This window comes from Mesoplodon densirostris, chromosome 11 (genome assembly GCF_025265405.1).
Source record: "Mesoplodon densirostris isolate mMesDen1 chromosome 11, mMesDen1 primary haplotype, whole genome shotgun sequence".
NCBI classification, from domain to species: domain Eukaryota; kingdom Metazoa; phylum Chordata; class Mammalia; order Artiodactyla; family Ziphiidae; genus Mesoplodon; species Mesoplodon densirostris.
Window position 1 is genome coordinate 60,948,184 of NC_082671.1, and position 25,872 is coordinate 60,974,055.

The 25,872-nt window shown below is 49.4% G+C and overlaps 2 protein-coding genes across 5 annotated transcripts in view; one reads left to right on the forward strand and one right to left on the reverse strand.

The window, feature by feature from the left end:
- ZBED4 (zinc finger BED-type containing 4) overlaps nucleotides 1-7,862 on the reverse strand; it is a 27,548-nt gene extending 19,686 nt beyond the window's left edge. For 3 of the 4 annotated variants that reach the window (XM_060113517.1, XM_060113515.1, XM_060113516.1), the window contains exons 1-2: nucleotides 7,759-7,862; nucleotides 5,733-5,811 (exon numbers count right to left, since the gene is read on the reverse strand). The gene's annotated coding sequence lies outside the window, so the exon portion shown is untranslated. The remainder of the gene's footprint in view (nucleotides 1-5,732; nucleotides 5,812-7,758) is intronic. The other variant, XM_060113518.1, reaches the window with a different exon arrangement.
- Nucleotides 5,243-25,872, forward strand: part of LOC132499550 (basic proline-rich protein-like) — a 28,444-nt gene continuing 7,814 nt past the window's right edge. The window contains exons 1-4 of the mRNA XM_060114204.1: nucleotides 5,243-5,336; nucleotides 7,072-8,400; nucleotides 11,554-11,790; nucleotides 13,079-13,312. Coding sequence (XP_059970187.1) covers nucleotides 5,243-5,336; nucleotides 7,072-8,400; nucleotides 11,554-11,790; nucleotides 13,079-13,312 — 1,894 coding nt within the window. The remainder of the gene's footprint in view (nucleotides 5,337-7,071; nucleotides 8,401-11,553; nucleotides 11,791-13,078; nucleotides 13,313-25,872) is intronic.

Sequence of the window (25,872 nt, forward strand, 5' to 3'; positions counted from 1 at the left end):
CCACCCCAGCAGGAGGGAGGCCCCGCCCCACTGCCCTCGGCACAGACAGGAGGGTCAGGCAGGCCCTGGGTGTCAATGCACCCACATATGTGAACGTGCATCTGCAACGTGGTCATCAGGAGAGACTTTCACCTTCTGTTTTATGTATTTCTCTACTACTGGGCTAGTTTTGTACATATTATTTCAAAATCATAGATAACAAAGATGTTTTTCTTTTTTCTTTTTTTTTTGGCCACACCGCGCAGCATGGGGGATCTTAGTTCCCCGACCAGGGATGGAACCAGGGCCCGCTACATTGGAAGCACGCAGTCTGAACCACTGGACTGCCAGGGAAGTCCCTGTTGTTTCTATTTTAGGAAAAATGCTGTCATTTGCTCTAGCAGCTTACTACTAAAGAAAATAATTTTTCTACTATTTTAGCACCAAATTTTTAAAAAGACAAAAAAGCACATTAGCTTTAGTTTTCAAACCACAAAAGGATTATGTTGCCGAGGCATTTTTGATAATTTTCTATGTGTGTGAATAACAATTTGGTTTTTGCCACCTATTTTAAAACTTTGGAGGCTACTCTGGCCTTGAAAGGCGAGGGCTACCTATTCACCGTGCACCTGGATGGCATCTGGAACCAGCCGTTCCGTGGTTCTGCTTCTGTTCTCCAGCAAATCAGATTTAGTCTAAAATAAAATCAATCAGCATGACTATTAAATAGGGCAATCAATGACAATAAGGGAAATGGTCCTTCTAGAACAAATCCCATCAGTTTCCTTGTTGTGGATGCTGCCCGCAGCCCCTGGCCCCCCAGGGCAGAGGGTGCCCCGTCTCACTCAGCCCCACCTATCTCTTGACAGCTAGAGGACCGCTCTGAAGTACCGAGGAGATTAAGAAAATACAGGTACACTCGAACAGTGAGCACGGCGATCCTAAATTATGCGCAGAGACTGGAGGGAGAGGAGGATGAGGGGTAGAAAGGAGGCATCCAAAACCCCCATTTTCTGAAATTCATTTTACATTTTTTAGTTTCAAAGCCGAAAACACTGAAAAGTAAAGGTAGCTAATCAGAGGATCCTTTCCATGGGCTAGTTACAAATATATGTGTGTGTGCTTATTTTTGCAGGATAAAGTAGAAATAAAAATGGTTGCCTATAGGGGCTTCCCTGGTGGCACAGTGGTTAAGAATCCTCCTGCCAATGCAGGGGACACAGGTTTGAGCCCTGGCCTGGGAAGATCCCACATGACGCAGAGCAACTAAGCCTGTGTGCCACAACTACTGAGCCTGCGCTCTAGAGCCCACGAGCCACAGCTACTGAGCCCGTGTATCGCAACCACTGAAGCCTGCACGCCTAGAGCCCGTGCTCCGCAGCAAGAGAAGCCACCACAATGAGAAGCCCGCACACCGCAACGAAGAGTAGCCCCCATTTGCCGCAACTGGAGAAAGCCCGCGCGCAGCAACGAAGACCCGGCGTAGCCAAAAAATATTTAAAAAATAATTTAAAAAAAAGAAGGTTGCCTATAAAGAGTGGAGGAGATAGGAATGCAAGTGAGATTTCTGATCGTATCTTCAAAAAGAACTTAAAAACAAAAAACACCTTAAATTATGCTAAGTGATTTCATTAGCAGTAGTAACAATAATATTGTCATTTTACCCATTTTTTGTGTAGTTTAGCATAAAACAAATAAGTAATTATGCCAATGGCATTAAGGAATCATAATTTTCTACTCAATGCCCTGTGGTGACCTAAATGGGAAGGAAATCCAAAAAAGAGGGGATATATGTATACCTATAGCTGATCCACTTTGCTGTACAGTAGAAACTAACACAATATTGTAAAGCAACTATACTCCAATAAAAATTAATTTAAAAAAATCAAAATTTTCAGGAAAAGAAGACAGAGGGACATTCCCTGGTGGTGCAGCGGTTAAGAATCCACCTGCCAACGCAGGGCACACGGGTTTGATCCCTGGTCTGGGAAGATCCCACATGCCATGGAGCAACTAAGCCCGTGCGCCACATCTACTGAACCCCGCGCACCTAGAGCCCGTGCTACGCATCAAGAGAAGCCACGGCAGTGAAAAGCCCGCGCACTGCAACGAAGAGTAGCCCCCGTTTGCCACAACTAGAGAAAGCCCGCGTGTAACAGCAAAGACCCAATGCAGCCAAAAATAAATAAATAAATAAATTTAAAAAAAGAAAAGAAAAAGACTTTTTAAAAATAAAAGAAATTAAGTAAAACTATATAATTTAAAATCTGCATTGAAAATATAACTCTTGATGTTTTAAAAATACATTTCCTAGCTCTGTGCACCAGACCAACACTTAAAGCTGCAATAATACACAAAGACAACAAAGAGATCTAATACCTAGATCTTGGTTTCTAAATACCTTCCGCACTGAAGGGAACCAAAGTGCTCTGCAGAAAGAGCTGACTGCAGCTCTGGCAAAGGAAAGAAAGGTGGCAGAAAGGAAGTGCTGCCAGGATGATGCCAAAGCAGCACCCGGAGCCGGCTTCGCCGGGTCTCCTGACGGGTCAGTCACAACCATCTGAACACCAAAAAAACAGAACCAGAGGACTTTAATAGATTACAATGTAACGAATAAGTGAAAACCTGTTAGTCAGCACTGATACGCAAAGAAGAAAAAGGACAAATAAAAACATTTGTCACAATGCAGGTGAATATTACAGCCACTGCTCCCCAGAAAGAGGTAATACAAGGAGAGAATTCAGCATTTTTCCTGTCTTCCTTGAATGTAATGGACGAGGGAAACACAGACGAAATACAGAAAGAACAACAGCCCTAGAAAGTGGGCGTCAGTCCCAAAAGGACAGCCTCTGAGGGCGGCAAACAGGAAGCCCAGCACCACCCACGTGAAGATGTGCAGGTCCCAGGCTGGTGGCATCCGAGGATGGGAAGCAGCTGTGGACACCGAGGGCCAACTATAACTTATCCTCGGATTCCCGACTATGCGGACGGAGGCTCCCCTAACTGCCTGCCGTGTTGTTCAAGGGTCAACTGTAAATGACAAAGAAGGAAAATGGCAAACAAACCCAGAACATGGGACATTCGCAAGACAACTGGCCTAGTCTCTTCAAAACGTCAGTGTCATGGAAAAAAATGGGGGCGGGTTATTGTTCCAGAATAAAAAAGGCTAAAGAGACCGACTCAGTGCAATGACCTGGACTAGATTCTGGTTTGGAACAAACAAGCTAATAAACACAAGTAGGGAAATCTGACTGTGGCTTGGCCACTGAATGTTATGAGGGATTATCGTTTATTTCCTTCACAGCTGTACTGCTGGGGAGAGAGAAGAACATCGCTTTGCCTTTTCTTTTTCTTTTTTTGGGGGGCCACGCTCTGTGGCATGAGGGATCTTAGTTCCCTGACCAGGGACTGAACCCAGGCCACGGCAATGGAAGTGCTGAAGCGCCAAGACCTAACCACTGGACCACCAGGGAATTCCTCCCTTTGCCTTTCCTTAGAAGAAAAGGACACTTAGAGGTGAAGTGCTGTGATATCTGCAGTCTCCTTAGAGAAAGTCTGGAAGCGCCAGACAGGCGAAGGTGGCAGCCATGGCCATGTCGTGACGAGTGCTCCATCTTGGGGCAGGTCGGAGAGCGCCACGGACTGTTCTTCCAACTCTCCACGACACAGCCTTTACAACACAGAAGCGTATCTGCTTTCAACTCAAGGTCCACGTGCACCCCAAGAGCTGCCAAGTACACCGAGGGCATCAGGGCCGGCACCCCTGCCTGGCTTACCCTTGGACGTGGTAGGCTTTCCACCAAGGCTATAAATTAAGATCTGGTCCACGTCTGAGAGTAACTGTAGCACCTTCTGAGGGTGGAGAACCATGACTCACATATTCCAGGGGTGGCAACAGCGTCAACTGCCTCCCATGCAGAAGTGCCAGCACCCACTCACATGGAGAAACCACCACCCAGGCCTGGCTGAGCTGAGGCGGAGGACCCAGACTAAGAGCCAGAGCCCACTGCAAAGAGGTGAACTCAGAAACCTAGAACCAGAGCCACTTCCACAAGATGTGGTCAGAAAACCTGATAAGGCCACCCTAGAAACAAAGCACATTCCAGAGTAGGCAAACAGACTCCGTTCGGGGCGGCTGGTCCCTGTCCTACCCCTGAAATGTTCTGGGTCACAGACCAGGGCTGTCTGGGTGGTTCCCTTCTTGAGGGTCCCTTTACCCAACACCAGCACCTCCTCCCCCGGGGTACAGGGCAGTCCCACAGTGACAGGTTTGAAATTGCTGCCGTGGCTGGAAGCTGCTGGAAGAGTGTTTAGAGTCCTTTTACTTCCAAGACATGGCACATGGTCTGCGGCAGGGTAACCGGAGCTCTCAGCAAACAGCACACAGCTCCCTCCGTGACACGAGAGCCACAAGGTAAGGCTCAGTTAGCCGTGGCCTTGGGTGAAAACGCAACCCCTTGGTTTACATCTGTGGGGGGGGTGAGGCAAGACAGAGCAGGTGCAGGCCACACAGATCAAAGAGCCATCACACAGAGCAGCCGGGTGGGTCAGCGGGGGACACCCCAGCCCAGCCCAGCATCAGTGGTTTCTACGACACAGACTTTGCCGGGGGAAAGGGCAGGGCCCGGCTGTTGGAAGGCCTTCACCTGAATGCGAGCAGAAACCAAGCAGAGCGGGCACCTGATCAAGGCTGGGAAGGGGGCTTTACGACAGGACATGGGCTCAAACGGAGGGGCCAGCCTCTCCCACACACTGCTGCTTCTTACTCAGGGCCTCCACTCCATCACTCCCAGACCCCGCACGGCGGGGCTCAAAGGTCCTCTCCCCCTAAAAGAGGTCTTCCTGGAGCATGCTTCTCACACTGCCACCACCCCCGCCCTTGCCTGCCTGTGCTCTTCCTGGAGCACCCTTCTCTGGTTTGAGTCCATCCCACTATGTTCTATGTTAAGCTCTCCTATGGCAGGGCCTTCTTTTAAAAACCATCGTTGCCCCCAGCAGGTAGAACAGCGCCAGGTGCAGAGTAGAGAGGTGAGAAAACCTCATGCAGCGTCAGGCACCTCTGTCTCTCCTGGTCCCCTCTACCTCAGAGATAGGGGGCATGAGAAGAAAAGACTTTATTTTATTCCTAACAATGCCTTCCAGGATTTGAACTACCAAAAGCACACATCAAACAATTAGCTAGGAAGTGATCTGAACTATTCCAGAATGATGCAAAGTCAGGCAATGACAAGTAGGGTAAGGGAGAAGGGCAGGAAAGACAGGGATGTGGAAAGGGCTGAACACCTGGAAGGTGAGTGACAAGAAATCTGCTGTCATCCAGACACTAAAGGGAGGCCTGACCGAGAGGCTGCAGGACGGTCAGGGCTAGAGGCAAACTGTGCCTTTTTATGCAGCTAAATTCAGTCAAACACAAAACGTAAATATGAATGATGGTTCCTACAGCTTATGTCAAGTCCTGAGATTTAAACAGCACCTTAAATATCAAACAGTAACTAGAAAAATGACAGTCACTGTCTCTCAGTCGCAAGCCTTGTGCAGAGAAGCTCAGAAGGAAACACAATGCTGGTGAGGGCGAGTCGGGGGGCCCCCAACCAACCATCAGAGGCGCCTCACTGTGCCCCAGAGTCGCTCAGCTGCCCCCTCCCCTCGCCAGGCAGTCCTCACACTGAAGGAGGAGATCAGACCAGAGTTCAGATGAGGAAGGAGCTGAAGCCAGACAAAGAGAAACACACAGAGTGAAGGACAGCACTGACCGCCATCACCGCTCTTCACGCCGCAACAGCTCCACTGCCCAGTTCTGGTCACTGTCCAAACTCCAGGCCGGACAGGGATCTGAAATACAGGTACACACGTTTCCTTCACTATGTAAATTCCGCATCGCCTCCTTTGCGCAGACACAGAATTCAATCAGTGACACTAATAATTCACTTAAAACCTTTCCCAATGCGTTAGGAACATTCTTTGCACAGCTTGAGTTACTCACAAACCTCCTCCTCTGTGTGGTGACACTGAAAAACAGGGCAGAGTTTTCATGTCCAAAAACATTAGGAATTAACCAGAACAGTGGAGGAGGAAGGGGTGTCAAGTAAACACCTGTGAAGTGAACTCAAGTTTGAGCTTTCTTCCAAGATAGATTACCTTCTTGAAGAGTCACAGACTCTCTCTTAAGATTTCTAGATCTTTTCCTGAGAAAATGTAAATCATGATGAGCAGATATAATCTGTTTAAGGATTACAGGAAGTGTGCATCCCTGCATGGACAGCCCATTGGAAAACCCTGAGTACGGTTTCCTCTCACAAGATAACTTTGTATGGAAATTCATAATTGAAATTTGGCTTATTCAGAGCACTTTCTAAAAACTCCAACTAAATCCTTCATCATCTCCTAATTTTATCACCATGATATAGAGAAAACATCAAAAATTAATATAAAAAGTCACAAGGATGCACCATTATCATACTGGTGCGTTATCACACTGGTCTCATGAAAGTCTAAAGTGGATTTTTCAAAACTATGGACTTGATCTTAAAGCTGGAAGAAAAAAAAAAAAACCTATGGACTGATCTGATCAGAGTTAACTTCAAAAGCAAATAACTTCCCTTTTTTATGAACATGAGAATGCCAACAGAAGTTTCTCCTGATGGCTCAGCTTGGCAGGGACTTGCTTCCAGAGAGGTGCATGTATTTGTCTACTGAAAGTCACCCAAAATACAAGGAGAGTCAAGGGGGCTGGCAATCCCCTTAAGCAACAGGGATGGTGTAGGTCACAGAAAAAACACAAAAGAAGATACACAAATGACTCCACCTTTACTTCGGTCTAGAAAAACAACCGCAATTGGAAAAAACACTTGAATTTATGCTTTGCAATTTGATTCATATTTTCACTACTTAAACTTGAATGGTCCTACCCAGAAACATGTACAATAGCTAAAAAGCATCAGAAGCATGTAGTAATAAGGAAGGTCTCATCTGCTTCCTAAGACATACGTAAATAAGGCCCCTGGTTACCTCTTCCTGGAAGTGCACTGAAAATAAAATACTGTATCTAGAGGAAAATCCTAAACACGTAACTTGTAAGGCGATTCGCTGTAGTGGCGGAGGGCAAAGGACTTCAGGAAAGACGCCCAAAGAGCACCTGTCTGCTGCTGCGCGGAGCTGCCCGACCGCCGGCCGTCGCCCCCCACCCCAGCACCGGGCTTCCCCCACGACTGCGGCGCCCAGACCCGCCCCGCGCGCAGAGGCGCCCGCGTGGTCAGCGCGTAAACTTCACACCGGCCGGGCACTTCTGCACCCGCGTTCTCCCGAGTCCCTGGGTCCGCGCCCCGTCTATCCCATCTCCGCGGCTGCGGCCGGGCCAGGTGTCCGCACCAACTTCCCACCACTTCAGGTGTTTCCTCCACCAAACCCTGCAGCCCGGAACACGCGCCCCGGGTGCGACCGTCCGCGGGCCCACCGCGCGCCAGCTGTCAGCCGGGCCGGGGGCCGGGGTCGCGGGCCCGGCGCTCGGGCACCGTGGTCGAGTCGAGCGGCCCGGGCGGGGTCCCGGCGACGGGAGGCCGCGCCCCCGCCCCCCAACCCCCGGCCCCGCGCAGGCGACATCGCGGCGACCCCGGCCGCGGCCCCGGCCCGGCTCCCCGACCCCCGCGACCTTCGGCCCCCAGCCGGACTCTCGGCCCCGACCCCCGCGACCCCGGCACCGGCCCGACGGCGCGCCAGGACGGCCGGGCCCGGGTCGCGAGCTCGCGGCTGAGGCAGAGTCGGCGCCGGCCGCGCACTCACCACGGGCGCCGGGCGTGGGGCGGCTCCCGCCCGGCTGCGGACGACGGCCGCGCAGGCGGACTCACTCTCATTCATTAGCCGCGGCTTTGTCTGCCCCCGCGCCCCTCCCGCCGCCGCCGCCGCCGCCGCCACCGCCCGCCCGCCCGCGACGCCGCCGGACGCTGCACCCCTCCCAGGGCCCCGCGCGGCGCGGGGCGGGGAAGGGGGGGCGGGACCAGCGCGCGCAGGCGCAGTGCCCATATGCCCGTCCCTCCCTGGGGCCCGGCCGGTCCGGCCGCTCCAGGGGCCGAGGCGCTGCTGACGGGGCAGGCGCAGTCCCGACGTTCGAGGGGGCCGAGGCGCTGCTGACTGCGCAGGCGCAGTCCCGCCCCCTGGCCGGGGCGGGTCAACTACGCAGGCGCAATCCCATCCCTGGGCCCGTGCGGGCCGACCGCGCAGGCGCAGTTCCAGCGCGCGGGCCCCCGCCCCCGGGTCGGGCCGGTCGGGCCAGCCGGGCGGCTGCGGGGTCGGAGTCGTCGGCGGGGTGGGTTGCCGCGGTATTGCTGGTGGCTCGGCCGTTGGCGGCGGACCGGACGCATACGTGCCGGGGCGCCGAGGGCTGCGGCGTGACGGGCGCCCGGTTCTGCCTGCAGGTGCGCGCAGGTGCCGGCAGGTGCGCGGGGCGCAGCCCCCTGAGCGGCCGGCCGCGGAGCCTCGGGAGGTGAGAGGGCGGGGAGCCCACCTGTGCGGGATCCCTGAGCTCGGCTTACCCCAGAACAGCGCCGAGCGTCTTTCCCGCAGAGGGGCTCCGAAGGGCTCTGCGCGACGTGCTGGGTGCACTTAAGCCCTTAAGTCTAAGGCGATAAGGTGCTGCCATGCGCGGCCTCGTTCGCCGGAGAACAGGGATTAAAACTTAACCCCTGTGGGGGCCGGGGGAACAGAGCCCCTTCCTCTGAAGTGACCGGCGCCGGAGAGGCCTCGGGCCGGCGGGCTGGGGCTTCCGAGAGGAGAGGCCCAGCGCAGCAGGTGCTGAACACACGGAACTCGGGCTCGCTTTCGGTATTTGTAAGATCCGGACATTTCACGTATAGTTTCCTAATACAGATTTATGCGCAGACCAAATAAATTCTGCAGAGTGATTTTGGCCCAGAGGCCCCTCCTTTGTCACCCTGTTTTAGATTACAGCTTATTTTATATGAAAACGAGACAAATATGTTCATTTCCTTAGTCTTAACGTAATGATTAGGAAGTCTTTCTTTCAACAATTATTGGCCTAGTTCAGAGTTGAGTCGGGCGTGTAAGGGGCCCTTCTCCCCAGAGCTCTTCTCCCCTCGCCATCCTCCCGCGGCCTCCGTGACCCCCCGCTCCGTGGCTCCCCTCGCCACCCTCCCGCGGCCGCCATGACCCCCCCTACGTGGCTCCCCTCGCCACCCTCCCGTGGCCTCCATGCCCCCCCCCCCTCCGTGGCTCCCCTACCCACCCTCCCGCGGCCTCCGCGACCACCATCCGCTCCCAACTCTGGCTGCCTCCTTGGCCACTGGTTGTACTCCAGCCTCAGGGACCTGACTTCTGTGCCTGAGCCAGGCAGGGGAGAACTTGGGACCTCTCACACCCTCTCTAATTTACTTATTTATTGCCAAATCTCAGTGGCAACAGGGTTTTGCTCTTTTGTTCTCACTGCTGGCGCTGCCTGCTGGATGCTGCTTGGCCCAGGGCAGTGGTGGATGTTTGTTGTAAAGTTCAGGGGGAAGCAAACTATGGCCACAGTCCAAATCCTGCCGCCACCTGTTTTGGCTCAGACTCCGAGCTAAGAATGTTTTCTGTTTTTAATGGCTGGGGAAAAAATAATAATATTTCGTGACATGAAATTTCTGTGAATGCAAATGTTGGTGCCCTCCCTGGAGGTTTCCTGGGACACAGGCGTGCCCGCCTATTCATGGACCACCTACAGCTGCTTTTGCCATGCAGGCAACGTTGAGGAGCTGCAGTAGAGGCCCTATGACTGGCAAAGCTATAGCAATATTTGCTATCCAGCCCTTTACAGAAAAAGTTGCCAACTCCTGCTCTAGATGAACGAGCAGCCTCTTACCTGGTTCCCCCGCTGGTCATTCCTCCACTGACTCTCTCAAGGGGGTCCCTGTCTCAGAGTCAAAGGCAGAGTTCTTACAGCCATGGTGGCCAGGCCCACACTGCCTGACTCCTGCTGCCCTGGCCCTGCCCGGCCCTCGTTGACTCTGCTCCAGCCACACCGTCCTCTTCTGGGTCCCACCTCAGGGACTTTGCACTGACTGTTTCCCCGGCTGGAATGCTCCTCCCCAGATGTCTGCCCATCTCACCCCTTACCTCTTCAGATTTTTGCCCACATGTCACCGTCCTGGGGCAGGGGGCTCTCCCTGGTCTTTCCCTATAAAGCAATGCCCTGCCCAGCCTCATTCTTCTCTGACATTGACTTGTTCATGGTCAGCCTCCCTGAGTAGAATGAAGAGCAGGGCCTTCTCTTCCTGTGCGATGTATGATGCCCAGTGCTGAGAAGAGGGAGCACTCCCTGAGTCTTGGCGGGATGGGTTGGTTGAGTCCCCACCATTGCCCGGCACTGATCTGATGTGGACATAAAAGATTCTCCTGGCAGAATGGCGACAGCTCTTCCCCGAGGGACTCACCAGGTCCACCGTCTGTCCTTCATCCACATGTACCTTTCACATCCTGCAGTTCGGTCCGGTGTGGCATGCTCTGACCTCACTTAGGAAGGATTTTTGTTCTGAACCCAGGGTGGCCATATAACTTAATGCCCAAATGGGGCACCGTGGGCATGAAATGGGGCGCTACACTCATGAGACTGGCACCAACATAAACTGGACTGTTCCAGCGAGCCAGGACAACGTGTGGCCTTGTCAGCAGCTGCGGGGCATTCATGTATCAAATCCTTGATGAGCACTTTCTGTGTGCCCAAGATGCTGGATCTTATTTTTAATTTAAACTGAACAAAAGTGTGACCTCCTGGATTTTATCCAAGTTCTGAGCACAGACTTGGAGCCCCAGGAAAGACGTAGGCGTTTGTGCCCTGCCTGGTACTGGGCTCTATGTGTAGTCCACACTCAGGCAACATGGGGAATAAAGAGTGACTGACCACCTGCTCCGAGTCACTGAGGCCACCGAGGCAGAGGACTGACCTGCAGCACCCTCGGTGGCCCTGATGGCTCTCTGTCCATGCGGGCCACACTGTGCTCCTTGGAGGGTGTTCACCCCATCCTCAGCTTCCCAGTCACGTGACCTTGGGCAAGTTTCTCAAATGTGAATTGAGATTGCAAGCCCAGCTCGGGGGGCTGTGAGGTTGATGGTGTCACGTGTGGAAGCAGCTGGGCCCTCTGGCCCTGGTGACTGCATCTAGGGTCCTGAGGGCCAGGCCTGAAGTGAGGGCGGCTGCACCATGGAGCGCCATGGTTTGGGGGTGGACACCTGCCTGTCTCCTGCTGCGGGTGCCGTGGGCAGCCCTGCAGCTGAGAACTCAAGAGTCCATGGTCCTCCTCCTGGAGTGCGGGGCTTTGTGGTTCTGGGACAGTGAAAGGGGTCCACCTCTGTTGTCCTCAGCACACGTCCCTGCCTTTCCTTCAGGGCAGCAAGAATATGTGTGTGTGTGTGTGAGTGTGTGTGCAGGAGGGAGACAGCTCTGCCAGCAGGCCACGTGGGGAAGACCCCAGGTGTGTCCAGGTGAAAGGGAAGCCGTCAGGCTGCAGGAGGGGGCTCCAGGGTGCTGAGCATCTACCAGGCCCTCACCACGTTGTCCCCGTTGTCCGTGGGACCCCCCACCCCACACAGAAGGCAGTGTCACTGCTCACGTCAGGGAAGAGGACCCCGAGCTGGAGGAGGGTGAGAGCTTCCCCGAGGTCACAGAGCCGGCAGGGGCGGAGCTGGTTCACACGAGGTCTGGGCCGCCATGCTGGGCCCCCAGGGGGAGGTTCCGAGGCGTCTCCCTGAAGTTGGTGTGGAATCGGGGCAGCGGGAACAGAACAGCCCCAGCCACAGGCGAGCTTGCGAGTTTGTCCGCGGTCTCGGGTATGACTCTGGGTCCAGGTGGTCAGGGGCTTGGGAACCCCTGCAAGGACCACCTGCGCCACACAGGCATCAGCGGGGTCCCCTGGGGGGCCCTCCACAAGGCTCTTCTGAACTGAACCCCTGAGTCATTCTGCAACACTGACCCCAGCTCCTTACCTGGGGGCGGGCCCTTCAAGGCCAGGCTTGCCCTCCCCACCCTGCGCCCACCCTAGACCTCCCGGGAAGTGGGGCATTTGCAGGTTGGAAGGAAGGGTGCGGGGGTGTCGGAGCACAAGAGGGCCTTGGGCAGCCTGGGTTGGGGAGGAGAAGTTTTCCCTGGGTGCTCTGTGGCCGCCCAATCCATTTGGGATGATGCCCTCAGGGTTTGGAGGGCTGCAGGGTTGGAGTGGGGGGGTGGTGGAAGAGGGACGGGGGGAGAGTGAGCCCCCCCAGGCTTGGATCCAGGCTACAGGAGGGACTGAGGGCATGGGAGGGAGGACCCCAAGGCCGCAGACTCACTCCTGCCCGCCCACCGGCCCACCTGCCTTCCCATGGCCTCGCTCCCACCCTGCTCCAGGCTCCACACCCCAGTAAGCCAGCCGGAGAGCCAGGGAGGGCGCAAGGCTCCGTACCATCCCCACGCAGGTACCCCTGCATCCAGGTATCACCTCGGCACCCCTCCAGCCTCCTGGGGTGGGCAGGGCCTAGAGTGGGGCTCCAGGCCCCCAGGCCCAGCAGAGAGTAAGCGCCTCTGCGGCTTCCACTGTTGAGCCGGTTTCATCGTCACTTCGTGCTGTGCTGTGGGAGGCAGGAGAGCTCCATCCCTTGCAGTAGACGTGTGACGTGTCCCGCTGGCTTTTCTCTGGGGAGGGAGGGGAGGCAGGGCCGGGCGTGGCCTTCCTCCCTTGGGGCTAAGGAGCTGCAGGGCCTGCACTTAACTCCTCCGGCCCTGGGACCTCATGGCGGCCCCAGATGGTCCTCGTCTCCACGCAGGAGGCGCTGTTGATGTCATGGTGCTGCCAGCTTGGGGAGAGAAGACCGGAAACAGGCGATCCAGGGCCCCCCGGCGCAGGGTTGGTATGCAAGGAACAGTGACCCCGAGCCCTTACTGACAGCATGACAGGCCACCCACTGGGCCCCCGGTCGACCCTGCAGCTAGGATCTCTGGGGGCCCCGCTTCCCCACCTGAGAAGTGGGAATGATGGTAGTGCCACCACCTCTGGATGGGGCAGAGGAGGACAGTGAGAGGTGGTGGGGGAGAGCTGCATCTGCCAGGTGTCCCGCTCTCCGGACCGGTGCCCCCTCTCAGAGGATGGGGAGAGCCCACCCAGGTTGGGGCCCAAGGGTGGAACCACCCAGCCGGCTGAGAAGGTGAGGACACGGGAGTGGCGGTGGGACAGATCCCGGGATGCCCAGCTGGAGTTTGGCCCCTTCCTGGGGTGCAGAGGAGGGGACTTGAAGGACTGGGGTGGCAGTGAGGTGCAGACCATAGTCCCTGCAGGAGGCGCTCCAGAGGGCCTTGGAGAGAAAGTGGCAGGGTTCGGTAAGGCACTGATCTGGAGAGAAGTTGCAGGGGGGATGCCTAGCAAGTGGTGATGACCCCCGGTGGGACAGGAGTGCATGGGAACAGAGCTTCACTTACCTTTTTGAGGGGAGGCGGCAGGGAAACATAAGAGCAGTAAGTGCCACCAGTCAGGGGAAAGAGGGGCAGTGTGGCTGGGATGGGGTGCTGGAGGGCGCATGCAGAGTGCTCAGGTGCAAAGGCCCTGGGGCAGGGGAGACATCCGTGTGAATGGTGGGACGGTGAACCGGGTAGGAAGGGGCCAGATCAAGGAGGGGCTTGAGGGGCTTGAGGACCAAGGGCCCTGGGGTCCAGGGAGGACAAGAGATGGAGACAGGATGACCTCGTGGGAGAGAGGCTGCTGGAGAGAGCCGAGGAAATCCCAGGAGGCGTCCTTGAGGAGAGCACGTGGGACTCAGGGCTTGGGGAGGGGATGCCCAGGTGGGAGCAGGCCCTGATTGGGGCAGAGGGTTCAGACAGGCTCACACATTGGCCCCCAGACGTCAGGCATGGAGGCCACCAGTCCGTGATGGCTAGTTCTGTTTTATTTTCCAAGGTGGAAATGACTCGGAGCTTATGATCATAACTAGGATTGCCAGAATTAGCAGATAACAGAGAAAATATTGCTTGGGACATCCTCATACCATCCCTAGTGGCTCAGTGGTTAAGAATCAGCCTGCCAATGCAGGGGACACGGGTTCAAGCCCTGCTCCGGGAAGATCCCACGTGCCGCGGAGCAACTAAGCCCGTGCTCCACAACTACTGAGCCTGCGCTCTAGAGCCTGCGTGCCACAACTACTGAGCCTGCGCGCCTAGAGCCCGTGCTCCGCAACAAGAGAAGCCACCGCAATGAGAAGCCCACGCACGGCAACGAAGAGTAGCTCAGAAGTAACCAGGTATACTGTATTTCATCTAGCAAGCCTAATCATAACAGGAATGCTGTCCCCTATTAACAGTCCAGCCAACACCAAAATAAAGAAAACTGGAGAACTACCTATGATCATACCCTCGAAAAGATAACTTTGGAAACAACTAGACTATATCTTGCCCAGGTTTTATATACAAGGCTGTTGATTAAAAATAAAAAAAGAGGGCTTCCCTGGTGGCGCAGTGGTTGAGAATCCGCCTGCCGATGCAGGGGACATGGGTTCGTGCCCCGGTCTGGGAGGATCCCACATGCCGTGGAGCGGCTGGGCCCGTGAGCCATGGCCGCTGAGCCTGCGCGTCCGGAGCCTGTGCTCCGCAATGGGAGAGGCCACAGCAGTGAGAGGCCCGCGTACCACAAAAAAAAAAATAAAAATAAAAAATAAAAATAAAAAAAGATTTTACCATATGTACTCTTTTTGAGGCTACTGTTTTCGCTTAACAAAATAGCTTCTTACACGTAGACACACCGATTATGGCCACGTGTGGGGTCATTTTTAATGGCGAGCGCACGACTCTGTGGGAGGACGCCAGCTGTGCCCTGTTCCCCAGCATCACAGTGCTCAGAGGAGCGTGATGCTCTTGTGCTCTTTGCCTTTTGGTTATTTCTTCAGAAAACATTACTAGCAATAGGATTTTTTTTTTTTTTTGCGGTACACGGGCCTCTCACCGTTGTGGCCTCTCCCGTTGCGGAGCACAGGCTCCGGACGCGCAGGCTCAGCGGCCATGGCTCACGGGCCCAGCCGCTCCGCGGCATGTGGGATCTTCCTGGACCGGGGCATGAACCCGTGTCCCCTGCATCGGCAGGTGGACTCTCAACCACTGCACCACCAGGGAAGCCCTGGATTGCCTTTTCTTATCAATCAAATATATTTGATTGATATTGTGTAATTTTTCTACTTTAGACTGTTAACATGATGGATCACATTAATTTATTTTTGAATATTGAACCATCCTTGCAGCCTTGGAATAAACCCCACTTGGTCATGGTGTATAGTTTTTTTTTACACATTGCTGAATTATATTTACTAGTATTTTGTTGAGGATTTTTGTGTCTATATTCATGAGGGACTTTGGTCTGTAGTTTTCATTTTTGATACTGTCTTTATTTGGTTTTGGTATCAGGATAATACTAGCTTCATAAAATGAATTTGGAAGTGTTCCCTTTTTTTCTATTTTCTGGAAGAGATTGTGTAGAATTGGTGTTAATTCTTGTTTAAACATTTGGGAAAAGTCTTCGCTGAAACCATCTGGGCCTGGAGATTTCTTTTCTTTTTTGAGTTTTAAATTATGAATTCAACTTCATTAATAGTTATATGGCTCTTTAAATTATCTTTTATTTTGGGTGAATAGTGGTAGTTTGTGTTTTTTAAGAGATTAGTTCATTTCATCTCAGTTGTCAAATTTATGTCTGTAGAGTTGCTCATAGTATTTATTATCTTTTTACTGTATGAGGGTTCATAGTGACATCCCCTATTTTCTTCCTAATATTGTTAATTTGTCTTTCTTTTTTTCTTCTTCTTTGTATGAGGGTTCTCCAGAGAAACAGAACCAATAGGATGTGTGTGTGTGTGTGTGTGTGTGTGTGTGTGTGTGTGTGTTTATTTATTTATTTTAAGCAACTGGCTCATGAGATTGCAGAGGCTTGGTGAGCCCAACATCTGATGAGGGAGGCTGGAGACTCAAGAAAGAGTTAAAGTTCAAGTCCAAAGGTAGTCTACCATAGAACCAGGAAAAGCTGATGTTGCAGATGAGATCAGAAGGCAGTCAGTCTCCTGAAGAAGTCCCTTTTGCATGGGGTAGCCTTTTGTTCTATTCAGGTCTTGTACTGATTGGATGAGGCCCACCTACATTATGGGGGCCGTCTGCTTTACTCAGAATCTACTGATTTGAATTTAAATCTCATCCAAAAACACCCTCACAGTAACCTCCAGAATAATGTTTGACCAAATATCTGGGCACTGTGGCCCAGCCAAGTTGACACATAAAATTAACCATCACATTTCTCTTGTTACTGTACATCTGTAGGGTCTGGAGTGATACCTCCTGTTTCATCCCTTTTTTTTTTTTTTTTTTTTTTTTTTCTGGCCACGCTGTGTGGCATGTGGGATCTTAGTTCCCCGACCAGGGATCGAAGCCATGCCCCCTGCATTGGGAGCATGGAGTCTTAAACACTGGACCACCAGGGCAGTCCTTCCTATTTCATTCTTGATATTGGTAATTTGTCTTCCCTTTTTTTTACTTCTTTGTCAGTCTTGATTGAGATTTGACAATTTTATTGATATTTTCAAAGAACCAGCTTTTTTACTTTTTTATTTTTTTTATTTTTATTTTTTGCGGTACATGGGCCTCTCACTGTTGTGGCCTCTCCCGTTGCGGAACACAGGCTCCTGATGCGCAGGCTCAGCGGCCATGGCTCACGGGCCCAGCCGCTCTGCAGCATGTGGCATCCTCCCGGACCGGGGCACGAACCCGTGTCCCCTGCATCGGCAGGTGGACTCCCAACCACTGCGCCACCAGGGAAGCCCTGAACCAGCTTTTTAAAAAAAATTTTTTTTCTCTCGTTTTTCTGTTTTCAATTCCATTGATTTCTACTTAAAAAAAATTAATTAATTAATTAGGTTGCGCCAGGTATCGGTTGCAGCACGTGGGCTCCTTAGTTGCTGCATGTGAACTCTTAGTTGTGGCATGCATGTGGTATCTAGTTCCTGGACCTGGGATCGAACCCAGGCCCCCTGCATTGGGAGCGTGGAGTCCTATCCACTGCACCACCAGGGAAGTCCTGATTTCTACTCTTATTTAGTTATTTTCTTCCTTCTGCTTGTTTTATGCTTATTTTGCTCTTTTTGGTGTGTGCAAGTGTAGGTTCTTAGGTAGGAGCTCAGATTATTGATTTGAGACTTTCCCTCATTCCTCAAATATGTATTTAGTGCTACAGATTTCCCTCTCAGCACTGTTTTAGTTGTGTCCCAGAAATTTTTATATAGTGTATTTCTGTTTTTTTTCAGTTCAATATTTTTAAAATCTCCTTGAACATTGCTTTTGACCCATGGATTATTCAGAAGTTTATTTAGTTTTGTTTCTAAGTATTTGGATATTTTCCTGTGGTATTCTGCTATTGACTTCTAGTTTGATTCTGTTATGATCAGAGAACACATTCTATATAATTTCAATCCTTTTAAATTTGTTGATGTTTGTTCTATGACCCAGGATATAGTCTATCTTGGTCAGTGTTCCATGCGTGCTTGAAAAGGATGTTCATTCTGCTGTTGTTTGGTGGAATGTTCTGTAAATGTCATTTAGATCCTGTTTCTTGGTGATAGTGTCGTGTTCTTCTATATTTTTGTTGACTTTCTGTCTAGAAGTTCTATCAGTTGCTGAGAGTGGGATGTGGAAATCACTAACTGTAATTTTAGATTTGTCTATTTCTTCTTTCAGCTCTATCATTTTTTGCTTTATATATTTTTAACTCTGTTGTTTGGTGCACAAATAATTAAGACCATTATGTCTTCCAACTGGATTGATCCTTTTATCATTATGTAATGTTCCTCTTTGTTCCTAGTAATTTTCTTTGCTTGGTAATCTACTTTATCTGATTTTAATATATAATAAATAATACATAATGTATATAATAATATGTAAAAAATAATATACTATGGCCACTCCTACATTTTTGGCTAATATTTGAATTATAAATATTTTTTCATTCTTTTATTTTTACCCTACGTATGTCATTATGTTTGCCATCTGTAGATGGCATATAGTTGTGTTGTGTTTTTTTATTAATTCATTCGAACAATCTGTGTGTTTTGTTCAGTGTATTTAGAGCATTTACATTTACAATTTTGATATATTAGGGTTCAAGTCTGCCATTTTATTATTTGTTTTCTGTTTGTTTCCTTTCTTAATCATTCCTTTCTTTCTCTTTTCTTGCCTTCTTATGGGATACTGAACATTGTTTAGAATTCCATTTTGATTTTTTATAGTGTTTTTGAGTATAACATTTTGTATAGTTTTCCCAGTGACTCTCTGGGTATTACACTATACATACCTAAGTTATCAGAGTCTATTGATATAATTTTAGCACTTTGAGTGACATGTAGAAACCTTACTTCCATTTAACTCCCTTTACCATCCCCATTTAAAAAATATAACTGTCTAAAATATTTCTTACACATACATTTAACACCACATCAGACAGTGTTACAAGTTTTACTTCAATCACCCAACATGACATAAGAAACTGGTGATGAGAAGGGTAATTATTATATTTACCTCTATCTTACCCATTCCATTGTTTTTCCTTTCTGAAGCTCTAAGCCTTCTGTTATCATTTCTTTTCTGTTTGAAGAACTTCCTGTAGCCATTCTTTAAGGGTAGTTCTGCTAGTGACAACTTCTTTTAGTTTTCTTTGTCTGTGGATGTTTTTATTTCCCCTTCATTTTTTTTTTTTTTTTTTTTTTTTGGCCGTGCTGTGTGGCTTGTGGGATCCCAGTTCCCTGACCAGGGATTGAACCTGTGCCCTCAGCAGTGAAAGCACAGAGCCCTAACCACTTGACCACCAGGGAATTCCCTCCGCTTCATACTTGAAGCATATTTTCACTAGATATACAATTCATGGTTGACAGTCCTTTCCTTTCAGCTTTGAAAAATGTGCCACTTCCTTCTGGCCTCTGTGGTTTCTGATAAAAAATCCAATGTTATTCCAATTGTTTTTCCCTTATAGGCAATGTGTTATTTCTCTCTGTCTGCTTTCAAGAGGTTTTGTTTTTGTTTTTGTTTTTTGTTTTTGGTCACTAGTTTTTAGAAGTTTAATCATGTGTGTGGTATAGATTTCTTTGGATTTCTCTAATTTGGGGTCCACTCAATTTCTTGAATGTGTAGGTTTATGTCTTTTGCTAAATTTGGAAAGTTTCTTTTTTTTTTAAATTGAAGTATAGTTGATTTTCAATGTTGTGTTAGCAAAATGATTCAGTTATACATACATATATATTTTTTTCAGATTCTTTTCCATTTTAGGTTATTGCAGAATATTGAGTACAGTTCCCTGTGCTCTACAGTAGGTCCTTGTTGGTTATCTATTCTATAAATTTGGGAAGTTTCTGCCATAAGTTCTTCAAATATTTTTTTCAGCCTGCTGCTCTTACTCCTCTCGTTCTGGAATCCAATTCTACAAATGTTAGATTTATTTTATTTTTTTTATACTCCTACAGGTCCCTGAAGCTTTGTTTGTTTGTTTGTTTATTTGTTTCCTTCAGTCTACTTTCTTTTGGTTGTTCAGATTGGGTAATTTCTACTCTTCTGTCCTCTAGTTCATGGACTCTTTCTTCTGTCATATTCATGGTGTTATTGAGGCCATTCATTGAGTTTTAAATGTTGGTGTATTTTTCAGTTCTATAATTTCCATTTGTTTTTTTAATAACTTGTTTCTATGCACTAAGGTTTTCTATTTTTCTGCTTGTTTCAAGATAACTTGTAACTGGTTGTTGAGACATTTTTGTGGTGGCTGCTTTACAGTCTCTGTCAGATAATTCCAATATCTGATTCATCTCACCATTGGCATCTGCTGATTGTTTTTCTCTCATTTAAATTATTGGTTTGACAAGTGGTTTTCAAAATTGTAATCTAAACAGTTTGGAAATTATGTTGGGAACCTCTGGATCCTATTGAAACATTCTATTTTAGCAGACAGTCACCCTGCTCATGTTCAGGTGCAGCACATCCTGGCCTACTTTTGTGGGTTGTGGTTCCAGTGATAATTTAGTTTTCAGAGCCCTTGCATTTCTATTCTGGTATGTTCTGTTCATCTGTGCCACTGGAACTTCCACTTAATTCGGCTGGTGGTGCTTGTGGGAACAGAAGAGATTCTCCAGGCTGCCTAGAGCCAGTGGGTGGGGAGTGGGAGAGGTTGCACCCATGGGATGGAGGATACTTCTGAGACCTGGTACCTCCAGGGTTCCTGCTCAATCTCCGTTGACTTCCCCATGGGAGGATAGATGGACTTCCCCTAGCTGCTGGGTGGGAGGGTGGGGAGACACTGGGCCTGGGCTGCTTTCTGCCACTGGTTGGCCAGGAGTTGCTGGACCTGGGCAGCCTTATACTACTGGGGGTGGGTGGGGATGGGAGACTCCAGGCTGCAGTGTTTTTCCTCAATCCAAGGTCTTCAGCCAGCCTACCTTTCTTTTCCTATCAGAGGTCTATAATTTGTCTCTTGTATTATTTCACTGTTTTTAAAGTTATATTTAGTTGGAGGAGCAGGAAGAGATGAGTCTACATTATCTACTCTCTGGTGTTATTTTTAATTTTTTAATTTATGTAATTATTTATTTAATGTATTTAAAAAACAGATGTAATGAGATATAATTCACATACCCTACAGTACACTCATTTAAAATGTACAATTCAAGGGACCCTGGCGGTCCAGTTTCTAGGACTCAGCGCTTTCCCTGCTGTGGCCTGGGTTCAATCCCTGGTCAGGGAACTAAGATGCCACAAGCCATGTGGTGTGGCCAAAAAAAAAAAAAACAAAGTAAAATTCAATAGTTTTTAGTATATGCACAGGGTTGTGCAACTCTTACCACAGTCAATTTTAGAACGTTTTCATCATCCCCCAAGAAACCCCACACCCATTTGCAGTCACTCCCCATTCCCTCCCACTGCCCCAGGCCCTGGCAACCACTAATCTGCTTTCTGTCTCTATGGATTTTCCAATTATGGACATTTCATATAAATGGCATCATATGATATGTGACCTTTGTCTCCTTCACTTTGCAGGACGTTTTTCAAGATTCATCCCTGTTGTAGCACATTTCAGTACTTCATTCCTTTTTATTGCCAAATAATATTCCATTTATGAATAGACCACATTTTATTTATCCATTGATCAGTCAATGGACATTTGGTTTGTTTTCACCTCTTGGCTATTATGAGCAATACTGCTATGAATGTTCATGTACAAGTTCTGTGTGTACGTGTGTTTTCCTTTCTCTTGGGCACATATCTAGGAGTGGAATTGCTGGGTCACATGGTTTGTATTTTGAGGTACTGTTCAACTGTTTTCTGAAGCAGCTATACCATTTTTCATTCTCACCAGCAATGCAAGAAAGTTCCAATTTCTCTACATCCTCACCAATACTTGCTATTATCTGACTTTTTTTTTTTTTTTTTTTTGGCTGCACCACTTGCCTTGCAAGATCCTAGTTCCCTGACCAGGGATCGAACCCACACCCCAGCATTGGAAACTTGGAGTCCTAACCACTGGACCGCCAGGGGATTGCCCTGACTTTTTGATTCTAGGCATCCTAGAGGGTGTGAGGTGATATCTCACTGTGGTTTTGATTTGCATTTCCATGAAGGCTAATGATGTCGGGCAGCTTTTCCCGTACTTATGGCCATCTGTATGTCTTCTTTGGAGAAGTGTTTATTCAAGTCCTTGGCCCATTCTTTAATTTGGTTATTTTTTCGTTATCGAGTTGAGGACTTCGGCTTTTATTCTGAGAGAGATGGGGAGCCATTGGGAGACTCCAAGCACAGGAGTGATAGTATCACGTGGGTTGCTCTGCAGAGAAAAGCTACAGAGATGCCAAGGGGAGCAGACAGACCAGTCTGGACACCTAGATAACCTAGGTGAGGGAGGACAGTGATTGGCCCTGGGGTAGTAACAGGAGGTGGTGACAGAGGGCTGGTTCTGGACATGTTTTGAAGGGGGAGCTAACAGGGTTTGCTGATGGATCAGATGTGAGCAGTAGGACTGCCTCTCACTCAGGAAGCATGGCATCACCATTAGCTGAGAAGGTGGTTTAGCACCCTGGGAGCCGTAACAAAGTGCCACAGACCCAGCGGCTTCAACCCCAGAGGCACATTGTCTCCCAGTCCTGGGGGCTGGATGTCTGAGATCAAGGTGTCAGCAGGGCTGCCTCCCCCTGAAGCCTGTCGGGGAGCATCCTTCCTGCCTCTTCTGGCTCTGGTGGCTGTCACTCTTGGCGTTCCTGGGCTGGCAGCTGCATCCCTCCAGCCTCTGCCTCTGTTTGTCACATGGCCTTCTCCCTGGAGCCTGTGTCTAAAGTTCCCTCTACTTATAGGGACGCCAGCCATTGGGTCAGGGCCCACCCCAGTGAGCTGCTCTTAACCTGCTCACCTGCAGGGACCCTGTTTCCAAGTGAGGTCACGTTCACAGGCACCAGGGATTAGGATGCCAACCTGTCGTTTTTTGGGGGGGCACAATTCAACCCATAACAAATGGGGAAGACAACAGGGGGGCAGTTTGGGGATGGAGGCCAAGAGCTGAGCATCAGGCATGTTAAGTTTGGGTTGTCCATCAGCCATCACAGTGGAGATGCTGAGGAGGCAGCGAGATGCAGGAGCTGCCAAAGCATGATTTTCAAAAGTTAAAAATACGGCTCTACAGCTCTAAAGTGAGGATGTGTCCAAGATTTATTTAAATCATTAACAAGGAAACCAGCATAATAGTGAGGCTGGTTGAAAACATTGGAGAGAGGGAAGGATTTGTAGTGGCTGAAGAAAAGCTTGCTTGAGTAAGTTCACTAATGTAGATTAAAAACTGGTTAATGTTCTACAGGGCCATAAAACTGCAACCTCTTCCAGGTAATCTTTTCTACAGAGATAATTTTTGTCACTTACCACTGGGCAAAGTTCATTTGCATTGCTATCAGACAAGAATCACATTACCTAGCCATCCATTTTCTACAAGTTAAAATCTATCCTTACTCTGTTATTAAAAATCATAATCAATAGTAAGTAGGCAGTAAAACAGATGCACTCCCTAGAGAATCAAAAAGTACCCTTGGTGGGTCTGCTGGACCACACTCAGCCTCCCACCGAAAGGACCCACCACCATCCTCTTACCCATTCATGTTTTGGAAAATTTTTATTAGTCCCCCCCCGCCCCGCCTTGGGACTAAGGTTGTTCTTTACAGAAAGCTGGTCATATTGTGTTTGGACCTGATTCATCTACACAGGTGCTGAGAGAAGTGGCAATTAGCACGTCTGAGCCTCCTTGTTGGCCCGGTACAACTAAGCCACGTGGGGTTTCCCAAGGACCAAGCCCGCAAAATCCACTTCTGTCTGGAGATGTCATCGTGAAGAATGTGCGGCTGAGCCTGTAGCATGTCTGAGCTTCGCATTGCTCTTGCCTGCAGCACCTGTGCGTGTAGGTGAGTTTCTCTTTTCACAAGGACCTAGATGTCTGCCACAGTTCCTGTCTGCCTGACTACTTGTGAAGCTGAGACCTGGTACAACGTCGTTCGGGCGCTGGTGTGGGTCTGTGGGCACTGGGTCAACGCAGAGGTTACGATCCTTGTTCCGAAGGTGGGTGTGTCACCCTGAATCACAGGAGACGTGCTCTCAAATACGACACCCGCTTAAGGCTGCAGTGGCACAATCATTTTGTCTAATTATATACTGGTAAGAAAGAGGACTGATTTCTATTGAACCTATGCAAATAACTAGATTCCTATTAAAATTGAATAGTCAGTAAAAACGATTTTTCCTGAATTCCGAAGTAAGAAAATACCATTTAAAAAATGTTTCATTTGTTTGCAAAAGCACAGTCTACTAAATGTGAGGTTAGAGATAGAAGAAAGAAGAAGGATTTTATCTTACTTCTGCCAGAAAATAGAAACTTACAAAAAAGCACCAATACCTGTCTCCTTGCCTTTGTCGGGCCCAAGCTTTCCGCTGCAGATATAATGGGGTGGGGGTGGGAGGGCTACGGAGCCAGAGGAAGCAGGGATGTCCCCAGAGCTGAGCTTTGAGCCAATGCATCTAACTGAGGGGCGTGGTGGTTGATGCGTCTGGGGCCAACTGTCTGGCTGGTATAGGCCGACAGACAATGGGGCTGGAGCTACCAGGTGAAAGCATAGAGACTTCTCACTGTTGAGTTATAAACATAGAAAGGGGGAAGGGCAGAATGAAATCTGTCATGTTAGAACTGAAGCTATCAGTATGAGCTCAAGACTTGTTTATAGATATCGGAAAAGATACAGGTATGTGTTTGCGTGTGCACACGCTTACACACTCCGAGTTCTCTCTGCTGAGTGCAAATAGAATCACACTTTGTATTATCATTATGACATTATATTTCTCCTGTTCAGCATCACGTGTCTGAGATTCAGCCACGTGGATCCAAGTGGTGCAATTCATTCATTTCAATCGCTGCATGCTAGTCCATTGTGTAGACGTATCTCACTTTATTCATTTTATTGTCCACATACATTTAAGGGTTCCCCCCCAGTATTTTTGCTATTAAAAACAGCGCTGCTTTGAATGTTGACAGGTCTCCTGATGGGTCAGTGCAGGTTTCTCTGGCATGCAGCTAGGCAGAGGATGTACCTAGGAATGTATGTTGGCTTAACCCTAGAGCTGGGAACAGGTGTGCACATCGAGGCAGCTTGCATTTTCCCAAACGGCCACAGCCACTTCTCCCTGCCACGTGCTCCTCTTAAAATGTGACTCTGACACTTCTTTCCACAGGAACTAGGGGTTGTTGTCCCCCTGTCTCCTGAATCTGGACAGGTTTGTGCACAAGTGATGCTACATGATGTCTGAGGCTATGATATAAAAAGTGATACTGGGCCCACCTGGTTCTCTTGGGACTCTTGCTCTTGGAACCTGACCACCCTCCCTTGAGGACATCCCCCAGACTCTTAGCCCACAGCCTGAACCAGCTTGCAAGCCACATGGGTGCACCATCTTGGATGTGGCCTGTCCAGCCCCCAGTGGAGATGCCCCAGTGGTTGCAGCGTGGAGTAGACCAGCTGTGCTGCTGAATCTTCCCCAAATAGCAGATCCATGAGTAAAGAAGCGATTGTTGTGGTTTCGAGCTACAAAGTTTGGGGGATGGTTTGTTATGCAGCAACAGCTGACTGATGCACACACCCGATTTCTTTGGAGAATGCCATATTGTTTACAAGATAATTGTACCACCTGACGCTCTGGCCAGCAGGCTATGCGTCCAACTTTAACGGTTGTGCTTATTCAGTGTGGTTTTAGTTTGCATTTCCAAAACTGCTAGTGAGGTTATTGGCCCTTTCCATGTTCTTCTCTGCAAGGAGACTGATTACAGGATTTGTCCATCATTCTTTTGGCGTGTTTGTCTTTTTCTAATGGATTTGGAAGGGTTCTTTATATATTCTGGATACTAATCATTTGCAAGGTGTATGTGTTGCAAATACTTTCTAGCTTTTGGTTCTTCATTCTCTTTATGGTCTTTTTTTTTTTCTTTTGTGGTATGCGGGCCTCTCACTGTTGTGGCCTCTCCTGTTGCAGAGCACAGGCTCCGGATGCGCAGGCTCAGCAGTCACGGTTCACGGGCCCAGCCACTCCGCGGCATGTGGGATCCTCTCGGACCGGGGCACGAACCTGTGTCCCCTGCATCGGCAGGCGGACTCTCAACCACTGTGCCACCAGGGAAGCCCTCTTTATGGTCTTCTGAGGAACATAAGTTGTATGACACATACTTTCCATCCACATTTTTAGGTGTGTTTCTCATAAACAGTATTTAACAGTATTTACATTCTAATTGGAGAGTCTCTGTCTTTTTTTTTTTCTTTTTTTTTTTTTTTGCAGTACGCGGGCCTCTCACTGTTGTGGCCTCTCCC